The 11,498-nt window shown below is 42.3% G+C and overlaps 2 protein-coding genes across 2 annotated transcripts in view; one reads left to right on the top strand and one right to left on the bottom strand.

The window, feature by feature from the left end:
• plg (plasminogen) overlaps window positions 1-666 on the top strand; it is a 16,184-nt gene extending 15,518 nt beyond the window's left edge. Inside the window, exon 19 of the mRNA XM_008281614.1 lies at window positions 173-666. Within this exon, the coding sequence (XP_008279836.1) occupies window positions 173-334 (162 nt within the window). The 3' untranslated portion in view covers window positions 335-666. The remainder of the gene's footprint in view (window positions 1-172) is intronic.
• LOC103357179 (solute carrier family 22 member 2-like) lies at window positions 533-8,596 on the bottom strand. Its single transcript, XM_008281613.1, has 12 exons — window positions 8,243-8,596; window positions 5,442-5,489; window positions 4,899-5,002; window positions 3,814-3,968; window positions 3,536-3,704; window positions 2,833-2,947; window positions 2,499-2,599; window positions 2,197-2,411; window positions 2,020-2,128; window positions 1,714-1,826; window positions 941-1,040; window positions 533-741 (listed from the first exon to the last, which is right to left on the bottom strand). Exons 1-12 carry the CDS (start codon window positions 8,594-8,596, stop codon window positions 657-659), a joined length of 1,668 nt encoding a protein of 555 aa, XP_008279835.1. The 3' UTR covers window positions 533-656.
• Window positions 8,597-11,498: the final 2,902 nt, after the last annotated feature.

Here is an 11,498-nt window from a genome sequence, read left to right on the forward strand (position 1 = left end):
TCACTGAAGAATGTCATTTAAAAAGTGAGTATAAAACATCATCATGTGTATGTTGGTTAAAATGTTATAGCAGATATATTATGTGACTTTTGGTAGTTTGTCATTACAAATGTCATGTTACAGTGCGTCCTGTTGTAAAATGCCTTTTGCTGCATGTGTTCTGTCCCTGCAGGGCGACAGCGGAGGCCCTCTAGTGTGTAACGCCCAGAACAAGTTTGTCCTGCAGGGCGTCACATCGTGGGGTTTGGGCTGCGCCAACGCCATGAAACCCGGCGTCTACGCTCGAGTCTCTAAGTTTGTCGACTGGATTGACAGAACCATCAAAGCCAATTAAAAACGACTCACCTGAAAATGTGAGTGGTTTCAGGAAGCGAATGTACGTTGTGCTTTTTGAGGATGTCTTAACCTTAGTGGTTTGCTGCAACATGACTTGTGTTTGTAGGCTCGTATTATCTGATGTCAGAACGTGTTTGGTTTTCTGTGGTGGAAGCACAACAAGCGCAGTATATTACTGGTTTTAACATGGAAAGGTCTGTTCTCTGTCAGAGCTAAAAAATAAAACTTTGTACGAAGAATATGAGGAAAGTCATACTTTATAGAGAACGTCTAGAGAGGAACTTCCTTGTTTTTGAGCCGCTAAGTGAAATAAAAGACAATCAAACAGTTGTTTCTTTGTCGTATATCTGGTCTGATTTTAAAGGTTTCTTCAGGTCTTGACTCTCCACTTGATTCTCCTTTTTCCTGAGAAAAGAATACATTGTGAAATCACACAATAAGGAATAATAGTTAAAATACGGAAATTGTATGTCATTTAACATCATTACTAAATCTAGATATTTCCTGTTAACAATAACCACAGACATAGTTCAAATGAAGTCTTCTGAGGCCATTAAGAGGAGAAACAAAAAAAAATCCCTCCATGAGTTGGGAAACATCTCACCGATTAGGGAACTCAATGTCATCGATGGTCTCAGGTAGAGGAACTCCTCTGGTTTCAGGCAGCATCAACACCAAACCTCCAGCTACGAACGCCACAGCTCCTGCACCATCAATCAACATGATCAGCAGTTTCAGTAATAATCACGACTTTCTGAAATTTTCTGAACAGCTTATAGTAGTTTACTCATTATTATGTTAACTAGCCGAGCTTAGCAGAGCAGCAGAAACTGTTGCTCTTGCAGTCTTTGAGTCCATAAAAGTTAATGTGATTTGTTCTAGTTAAGCACCTTTACATCAAATATTCAAGTCTGGGCTGTGATAGTGGCTAATAATCATCCCAATGCATGAAATAAAGCTTTTACAGGTTATGTATCTGCTACATAATAAGGTGACCTAACATCCTGTTTTCTCAGGACATGTCCTGTTTTCATGTCCTGTCCTGGTTGTTTTTTATAAAGTGATGAAAATGTCCTGGTCCATTCCTGGAGGAGGCATACTTTAAATGTACTGAAATTATACGGCACCCTTATGTAAACTTCAGGTATCAGTTGACTATCTCATTGCCAGGACGAGTGTCCTGGTTTTCGGGAATCAAAATACGCTCACCCTGCTACACGAGGCCTACAACTATTAACCCTTTCATTTGTTTTAACTTCACTAGTTATTGCTGGATTTTAAGGCTGTGCAGATAGTTTCATCCACTTGGCCATTTGTACACATAATAGTAGAGATTTAAACAATTTCAGTAGCCTGTCATTAAAAGCAGAAACCCACCGAAGATGATGAGCGGCAGTTCGAGCCAGATGACAGCCAGTCTGTAGAGCATGAAAGGAGACACGATGCCTCCAATGTCACACAGAGTGGAACACACTGACACTCCCAAGTTCCTGCATCCAGTCAAAATGTTTGAGGTTAGATTCAGCATGTGATGTCTTGCAGTACTCACACACATCAGTATAACAGTGGATCAGCTCCAGGGTGCTCAGTAAACCTGCTGCTGCTTAGCGTTGGTTTAGTCATAAACCAGATTTCTCCGTGATCAGTCCCACAGATGTCTAGATATTTCACTCTGGTCCTCACCTGACATACGTTGGGTAGAACTCAGTGTTAACAAACACCAGGATCTCAAAGGCCATGGTGATCCCCAGCCGACCGATGCAGGCCACCACCGTCTTTAACCAGTATATGTCTGAGGAGGAAGAAACCCAGCATGAGCCATTTTTGTCATCTTAACACTTAACGTTGGCGAACACTCACTGTCAGGGACAAAAGCAGTGATGACGCAGGAAGCTCCAGCTACAATGTTAGCAACGGCGAAAGGGAGGCGTCGGCCGATGCGCTCAATGGTACAGAGGATAAGGAAGGCAGCAGGGAACTCCACCAGGCCGGAGATGAAGAAGTCGAGGTAGACGTTTCCTCCTGCTATCCCCACCCGCATGATGAGGCCCTGATAAACCACAGCGCTTGTGAACCTGCGGAGCACGAACACCAAGATTCAACATCTCCTACATGTTAGGGCTGGTTCAGAATACAAATTTGTGATTTTAGTTGAGTCTCACCAATTGAACATGAGGATGAAAGTATGTTTTCTCATATTTGGTGTTCTGACCAAGTCCAGAACCGAGGCAGAGGCGGAATCACCTTCATCACCAGCCAGTGTCTGGAGCATAAAGCAGTTGTGGACTGTGATGTTTGGGCTGGATCTTTGACGAAGTAGATCAAGACTCAAAACTGCACTAAGTCTTTAGGTTCATGATGACATTACTTCTCAGAAACCAGCACATTTCTACTAAAAGCCTTCACCAGGGTGTTAAACTAAGACAATAGCAGGGTATATTCATGCTTGTTTTGGTCGTTTCATTTGTTGTCTGTAAAACTCTTAAAGTGATCTACCTCAAAGTCCGCCGAGAGTTTCATCTTGTTCTCCTTGGCCAAAGCTTCAGCGATCTCTCGAGCTTGGGCCGACCTGTTCTGAGAGAGGAGCCACCTCGGAGACTCTGGGACGAACCTGACGGACATAACCAGCAGACACAAGCACTGGTGTTGGTTGAAGAGTGGTTATGACAAATACAGTACAGTTAAAGTATGGCTGAGCAACCAAAGTCCTTGTTTAAGAGAGAGGACATAGTTACTGTTAACAAAACTGCAGTAAAAGAAGAAGTGGTACAATCACATGCAACCCCCAGACCTCCACTCCTTTATTGTTGCAATGCTACAGTTTTGAGGAACACATGTACACCTGCTTTTTCATGCAATCATCCAATCAGCCATCATGTGGCAGCATGTAGCATCCTGCAGATAACGCTTGGGAACTTCAGTTAATGTTCACCTCAGCCATCAGAATGAGCATAAAATTACATCTCATTGCCTTCTAAGAACTGCTGGTCTTCAACATGATGCAAATTAGTCCGAAATCTCTCCACCACACAATCAAGAACTGATCCTGTTTGAGAGTAAAGGGAGGCCCACCCCAGTGTCAGTATGGTGTAGCTAATACAACGCTTGTTCTAGTTTTTGCATCAAAGTATAGACAGAAACACAAAACGAAAAACGAGTTAAAGCTTACATCATTTAAAAACAAATATATGTTTCTGACCAGTAATAGACGAGGAAGAAGATGTAGGGTGCAGTGATGATGACCTGCAGCCAGCGCCAGTCGGTGACGAAGTAGGCGAGCAGAGGCAGGATGAGGACGCCGACACTGAAGAACATCTGGAACAAGATGCCCACCGTCCGCCTGTACTCCACTCCAACCATCTCTGTGACTAGAAGGAGGACAGGAAAAGTAGTAAAACTATGCCTTTGGGGTGCCTTTGGCTGCGTAATCTATTTAGACAAATGCCCCAGAAGTCATTTTGGAGAGTCTTTCATTACGCAGCACATATGCGGTCATCCAGTTTCCTTTGACTCCTAAGCCCAAGACGGTCCTCATCACCAGGATGGAGACGTAGTTCGGAGCCACAGCCAGTATGATCCCTGCAACTGCATTCCAGAGGTTAGACACGAGGAAACTGATCTTCCTGCCAAACCTGCGGAATAAAAACACAGCAGGTGAGGATGTGGTTTCTTTAAAATAGTGATTCCAGCATGTGGCACCACTCTAAGTGAAGCCGGTGCTGATGGTAAACAGAGGTAGTGTTGGTAAATGTGGTCGAACAAAACCAGTAGCTTGTGATAGAAGTGAACAATTATCTTACTTGTTTACAGCAAACTACATACTTATTAGACAAATACATATATTTAAAATACTCTCATGATAAGTCTGTTGTGGTTATAAATCAAAAGTGCCATTTGCAAAGGGGTCCATCCATACCTTTGGCCCTTTTCACATGTTTTGTCTGGATCAAACAGTCAGACTTTAGTTTGATAAACAAACCTGGTCTCGGCCGGATCCAACAGAAACACGGCTCATCGTGTTTCTACTGTGAAAACATTTTTTGGGATGGTTTGGACTCTGTGATCGATTAAAGGAAGTTACGGGCTGATGTAGAAGGACCAATGAGCTGCAGTAGCACATGGATAGAGTTTTAAATATGGTCCAACAGGGTCCTAAAAATACAACTAGAAAAACCTAATTGAAAGCTGACACTTCCAGGTGTTTTTAGACAGAACAGGAAAGCAATGGCACCTGAATATACATGAGTTGCAGCAGCACTATACCGAGGTGCACAAAGAAAGAGAAAATGTGTTGTCTCCAGCAATGACAAGGACAAAACTCCTTTTCATGACGACTCGGACAGCTTTCTGGGCTTTCATCTACAAACCAAACAACATGAAGGATGTTGGTGACGTACTGTTTGTGTGTCATATAAAGTTCTTCAATGCGCTCATTAATTGCAACGTGAAACCAAAACTAACCAGATCAGAGCTTTCAGGAGTGACTCATTAAGTCAGTGCAGGTTTCTGTAAAATACTGTTGGAGTTGCCAGCATCTAAAATAAAGAAAATCATGGGCTCACCTGTCAGCAAAGTAGCCGAAAGCAAAGCTGCCAACCAGGAAGCCCACGTTGAGCGTGGACTGATACATGTCCACAAACCATCCGTCTGAACACACCAGGTCGAACTGAGAACAAGAAAAGAGGACATTGCTGTAGGAAACCTCCACATTTGTAGAGTGAAATATCAGCAACCAGAGACTGCTCACCTGTGATTTCACCTACACATCTGCACAATTTTAATACTGATTTAACGGAGAAATACAGGACATTTTTAGTGAGTTATCTGAATTGTAAAGCAGCTGTTTTTAGATAGATAGAGGCTTTATTGTAATTGCAACCAGCGAAACTTGTGTGGTAACTCACAGCAGCAGTGCAATATGGAATACTCTTACAAAATAAAATAAAATAAAATGAAATAAAAAATAATTTGGATAAATACATATGTACACATAGCACAGTGCAGCTAGTAACTAGATAAAACAGTGCAAGTAGTGGAGTGTAAAATAAAGAATAGAATAAAATAGAATTTTATGAGGAACAAATGCATCATATTTCTCATCTCACCTCGGTGACAAAGGACCTTCTGCCTTCATACTCGTACTCCCAGCCGTCCTAAAACACAAAAATACAACACTGATTAAATAAACATAGTCAATGGAGGTGACAAACACAACATCACAGCTTGTGTGTCACTCACAGCAGGTGCCCATAAACGCAGCACAAATGAAAATTCTGGTGATTAGTTGAGTTGGCATGTGGGCTTTCTTGTGTTCCAAGTAAAACAAAAAAACAACTATTACAGTTAATAATTTAAAAAGATTCAAGTAAAAGTTTTTTTTTTTTTCCTGGAGAGCTGCAGGGAGCTGCTTCAGTGTGCCATGTTTTCTGTGACTCTTCATTTTGCCGAATGTCTACAACAGAGGTGGAGAGTGCAAAGTTGGCATCACCTATAGAGGAATAAACGCCACATTAATAGGAAATGCACCTGGTTGAAATAAACCAGAATTTCTCTTTAACTCTGCAGAGATGCCCCCAATTGGTTTATACCCTTGACCCCTCAAAAATCTGCACACCACTGCTCACACAGTAGTTACTTCCAACAAAGGCAGCATGAAAGCTTTCTCTTTTTTTTCCTAATTGAAGTTTTTATTGATTTTTTTTTAAAGCCAGAGCTTGGTGCATTGCAACAAGTACATCTCTCTCTATATATAGTAAGTGTTATATACAGGAGGAGAAAAGCACTTTATAAATAAAAACATATTATTATTATTATTATTGTTATAAAAAAAAAAAAAACACATCCATAGCAGATTCTGAGCCATGATGAAACCCCAGAAGGCGCACTAGGAATGAGTCCCCTCAAAGAAATCCTGTCCACCTATGAAGAATACACTGCAATAGTGAAGGCTACCTTTAGCATTATCATCTACCCACTGTTTTGAGGCTTCAGGGTGGATTTCAATTCTTTACGGGCTCGAAAACCTCATATGGTCTCCCAGAGCTTGTAACGAGTGTCCAGCCTGATTTCATCTGTAGATTTTTTATCAAGAGATTCCAGTTTTTGTTGGTGCCGTCTGTGAAATCCTTCAAAACGCACCACTCACCGTTTAGCAAGTTAACACAAATTCATCCATGGTTGTGAGTTTGTTTATTTCTGGTGTCGGGTCACTGTCAATCAACTGGGATGAACCCTTCAGACTTCTGCTGAACTGCAATTTAACAAACTCTTGATAAGAAATACTAGGCCTTGCTTGTGTGGTAATGAAAATGTAATGCTATAAGGAAAAAAACTGCACCAATTTTATGCATCCAAGTGTGTTTACAGGTCTACAGGAGCACTGCTACGTATGTGGAAGAGGAACACTGATCTCTGTAGACTGCTCCTCATCTCTGCTTGAGGCTATGTTAGCAGATACTACCATAACACAGACTGAACCATCACTGGCTGAGTTGCATTGTGGGTAATGTAGGCCCATGTTTTGAAGGGAAGAATTTAAAAAAATCTGTTTTATCATAAGTCTGACAATGTGTAATAGGAGTGTAGAGCTGGTTGTCATGACAGGAAAGCAGGTTTTTAAACTAAAAAGAAGCCTGAAATGACTCAAAGTCACACTCTTTCATACAAGTTTAAACAACGTTGGTTAACCAATCAGTCTGTGGCGGCATTCTCGCATTGGCGCATCAGTACCGATGCATTTTAGGGCAATGATGGGTTTGCCAGAGCTGAAGAGGGAAGCAACTGTAGCAAAGGAGACTGTGCAGACTACAGATGGAGAATATGATGGGAAAAAACGAGGAAGTATCCAAGAAAAGGTTGTGATTCTCCAGATAAAAAAAAGAAACTCAGAGAAAGGATTACAGTCTAAAAGAAGGCTGGTTTATGTGGAGGTATGCTGTATGTCATGAACACTGACAGTGTTTGTGTAATTACTCTCACTGCCCGACAGGGGAGACACAAGTCCCACACTGCAGGTTTAATCAATGTCAGCAGATGGATGAGTGTTTGAATGGTGAGTGGAAGGTGCTGTATAATGTAAAACCTAAATTAACAAGGCTGAAGCCAAAACAAACAACGACAAGGTGCCAGAAGAATGCAGAGGCAGCGGACTGAAGCAAAATGCTGCTGGGAGACGGGCCAGCTGTTCTGATAAACTCCACCTGCCGAGGTCCTGCAAGGTAACAGAGAAACGACAGACAGGAGGGACTGCTAAAGAAGGAGGCTGTCACACAGGGCAGCTAAGTTTTTAGAGACTTCAACACAGTTCTGGAAGCTGCAATCACATCCGCACAGAAAATGTACATTGTGATGCTCAGAACTGTGTCACGCACTTTAGATGTTGGGATTGTTCTCCATCAGGGAGGTTTCTGATTGCTCCCAGATTCATTCTGCAAAAGAGGAACTAGTCCAAATGTCCACTCAGAGCCATAAAAATCTGTCTTCAGCTACAACAAACCCTGCAGCAGATGTCCTGACCCCACAGAACCCTGATGTCAACATCAAGGAGTTAGTCATTGATTAAATGAAGCAGCAGAAGACTCTGAGACACACTGGATCTACTGAAAAACAAGATGCCTACCTGCCAAGTACCTTAGAAAAGATGTGTGCAAGTGTACCGAGGAGAGCTGGTGCTGTTTTAAGGGTAAAGAGTAAGGACTTAAGATTGATTTTTTTCATTGCACTTCGTAATGGGTTAGCTGGTAAAAAAAAAAAAAAACAGCTTTGAAAACAACTTCAGTTTACTGTCAGTGCCTATAAGTTGTCACAGCACTGCATCCGTCCCTTAATACACAAAAATGAAAATTAAGAACTGTGTTAAACCAACAATAAACTCACACCAAGTAAACAACTGAAGAGGAGAACTGACCTTGCATCTTGTACTTGACACTCCTCTCAGGTCCAGCTCCTTGGAGTCACAGCTGAGATCTGTGGCGTTCCAGTCCACCTCATACTGCTCACAGCTGCTCTGCTGCAGCACTCCAGAGCTGTTGATCAGAGGCACCGTCAGCCTGCGACTGTCTGCCAGGCTCCATCCACAGGCCTGCCTCCTCTCCACCACTGCAGAGTCCCGACACCAGTGATCGGGGGTGAAACCCTGGAACACGATGCCGACGTACACTCCTGCAAAAGGCAAAGATAAGAGGCAGAGCAGAGCGAAGATACGCTTCTGGCAGCGGCCAAACGGCCCGGCCTCCTCCAGAATGTCATCAAAGTTAGCCATCCCTACAGTGAAGCTTAAGAGATCAAAATGAGCAGAGTGTTGTACTGTTCAGCACACCACTGATTAGTGCAAAGTGTCAGTCAGCCTCCAGGTATTTTGACTTTTCATGTGCTGCCTCACTAACCCCAGGTCGATCAGGAGCTAAAGTCCAAAAGGGGCTGTTGAAAATAAAGTTAAAACTGCAGCAGAGGTGAAAGCATGTTACTGTTTAATGGAGTCAGATAGAGGTATTACGCAATCATTGAATAAACTTTATTAAGAGACGATAACCAAACAAACTGCTTCAAGTGACCTCACGGTGTTCCAAAAGAGAATTTATGCACAGTCACTTTAAAATAACACAAAAGACCTTAAGTGCAAAAAAGGCACTGTGACAAGGAGTTTGATTCTTAAGTGAGAGCATCCACAGAAGGAAACTGAAGCTGTTGCAGAGGACAGAGTAACTAAACTCTAAAAGACAGCTGCATATATTCACCTGACAGCTCAATAAACAGACGACTTTTTCTCAGGATCTCTATGATTCTGAGTACAGATTTTGTCTTCTATTGTCTACCACAACCTCAAAGGGATGTTCAACAAAATATTAGTTTATGGGTCCCATCATGCTTGCTTTTTGTTTTTTTTTTTATATTTCTGTCGAACCACAATTCAAAGCAATGTCATGATTTTCATTACATTTTGATTTATTATTACTTTTGTCAGTTTCAATTTATTTCAGTGACAGCTGTTTTTGTTCCTTCTTTAATGGGAGGGTGTGAATAAATGTAAGGACGACTGTAGCTGCCAAGGTTCAGGGGCTGGTCTGGGAAATCAAAGTCTGGCTAAGGTTCTGAGACTGAAATCAGGAACTAGGACAGGCCAGGCAGAGCTGAGCAGAATGGAGTAGGCAGTGGCTAGACAGAGGTTGTAGTCAGAGGCTGGAGCTGACAGGGAAAGATGGAGGAATCCAAGGTTCAGCTTGATCCAGAGAACAGAGGAGCTGGTTCAGCTGGAGTGGGGCGGTGAGGCAGGAGGCTGGTCGGTGAGCTGGAGGCAGAGCAAACAAATGTTAGCCAGGGTACATTTTGGAGCTAGTATCATTCAGGAGGCCTGAGGAAGACTGACTGTGTAGCAGAGTCTATGTTCTGGCGATGAGTAGACGTCTGACCCAGGCTTAAACAGCAGAGGGTGGAGGATTGAGTACAGGTGACTCCACTGAGAGAGACAAAGAGGGAGAGAGAGGTAGAAAGAACCAGACAGAGCCAGGATCAGTGGTCCTGACACTTTGGGTCAAGACTATGAATGTTCTGCTCTCTCTGTGCCTCTCTCTTATTTAACAACACAAAAAGCTTTAAAAACTGCCCATTGTACAAGCAGAGGATTTCAAATATCTCAAGTTCACTGAGCTGAGTTTTTCTTCAATGATAATTATACAGTTCTGTCGATTTGAGACATGTGATATGCTGTGGAAACAGAGAATGTGACTATTTGATTGTGTTGGAATATATTATTTTGTAAAGGCACTGCTAGCTTAGCATTGACCCACACACAGTTTAATGTGTATTAATGCATGAGTTGTGCTAATCTGAGGAAAGGTTAAAAAAAAAAAAAAAAGGACATAAGCATCAGTCCCAGACGCCGAAGGACTGAATGCATGAAGGTTATGCCAGGTCAGATCGAAGAAACGCAGTTGCTCTCACACACACACACACACACACACACACACAACAGTTTGATACCAGAACATAGTGTGCTTCTGCTCTGGTAAAGATGCTTTACAAAACTAACCACACAGGTACATAGCGTACCTGTGCTTTGTTGAGGCTGCTTTCCACTGATATCCTCTCTATGTATCAGCTGACTAAGAAAAGTATTGACAGCCAGAGAGCAGGAAGCACTATTAGGGAGGGTTTTCTTTACAGGGTACGGCTGCTGTGGATTGGATGAATCGTGTGCCAAGAGATATGGACGTATCTGTGCATCAACATATTAGTTATGTTTCGAACTATCATGCATTCTGAATCTATATTTCTCCACTGAACCTATGATCCTGTTTTGCTTTTTTCTACTGAGCATAATGCACGTCCTTGAAGACAACATGGCTGGTGAGAACTGGTTCACATACTGGGAGACAGCAGAGACTCCCCTATTCTACCAGTTGCTTTAGATACACGCCTTTTTGACAACACACAAACACTTTGTATTCGATCCAAGCAGAGAATGCCTTCGGGATCTCGCAAAACTTTCTTGGGATCTTGCAACACCTTTTGCGAGATCTCGCAAAGCTATAGGTAACTTCAGTCCAGTAGGTGGTGGTAATGCACATAGATAGATAGATAGATATATAATAAAGGCTAGATGTCTCGTCTGCGCTGTTGGCCAATGGAATCGCACGGCCACACTGGCGGCCATCTTGATTCGGTGTGCTCGCTCATCCATAACATTGTGTTTTAGTGGTTCATGTACTTCTTAAACAACCATAACTTGCTCAATTTTCTACCGATTTTCAAACAGTTTGGTTTGTTATAAACGTCAGAGGTGTAGTTATAACACTGCACTGATGGATAATTATGTTATACTCTCACTGCCAGCAACAATTTGGATTTTAATTATTTTGCATTTTATTTGTATTTTTGTAATTTGAATTGTAGCCACGTTCATAACGTTTGTAAGAAACCAAGCCGTTTGTAAATCCGTCAAGATTTCAGCGAGATAAGAGTATTTACGTTTGTGCAGATCACTCACCCTCTTCACGTACCACAGGTTCCGCCAGAGAGCTTCCCCGTATCAAGATGGCCGAAGGGTGATCCCGTTCAAAACGCTGCCTTAAGACATCTAGCCTTTATTATGTATCTATGGTAATGCACCTGAACATTAGATGTCAACTGCCAAATCAATTGAAGAAGAAGAAGAACACTATGGG

The sequence above is a fragment of the Stegastes partitus genome, unplaced genomic scaffold (genome assembly GCF_000690725.1).
Source record: "Stegastes partitus isolate 25-593 unplaced genomic scaffold, Stegastes_partitus-1.0.2 Scaffold239, whole genome shotgun sequence".
Classification (NCBI taxonomy): Eukaryota; Metazoa; Chordata; class Actinopteri; family Pomacentridae; genus Stegastes; species Stegastes partitus.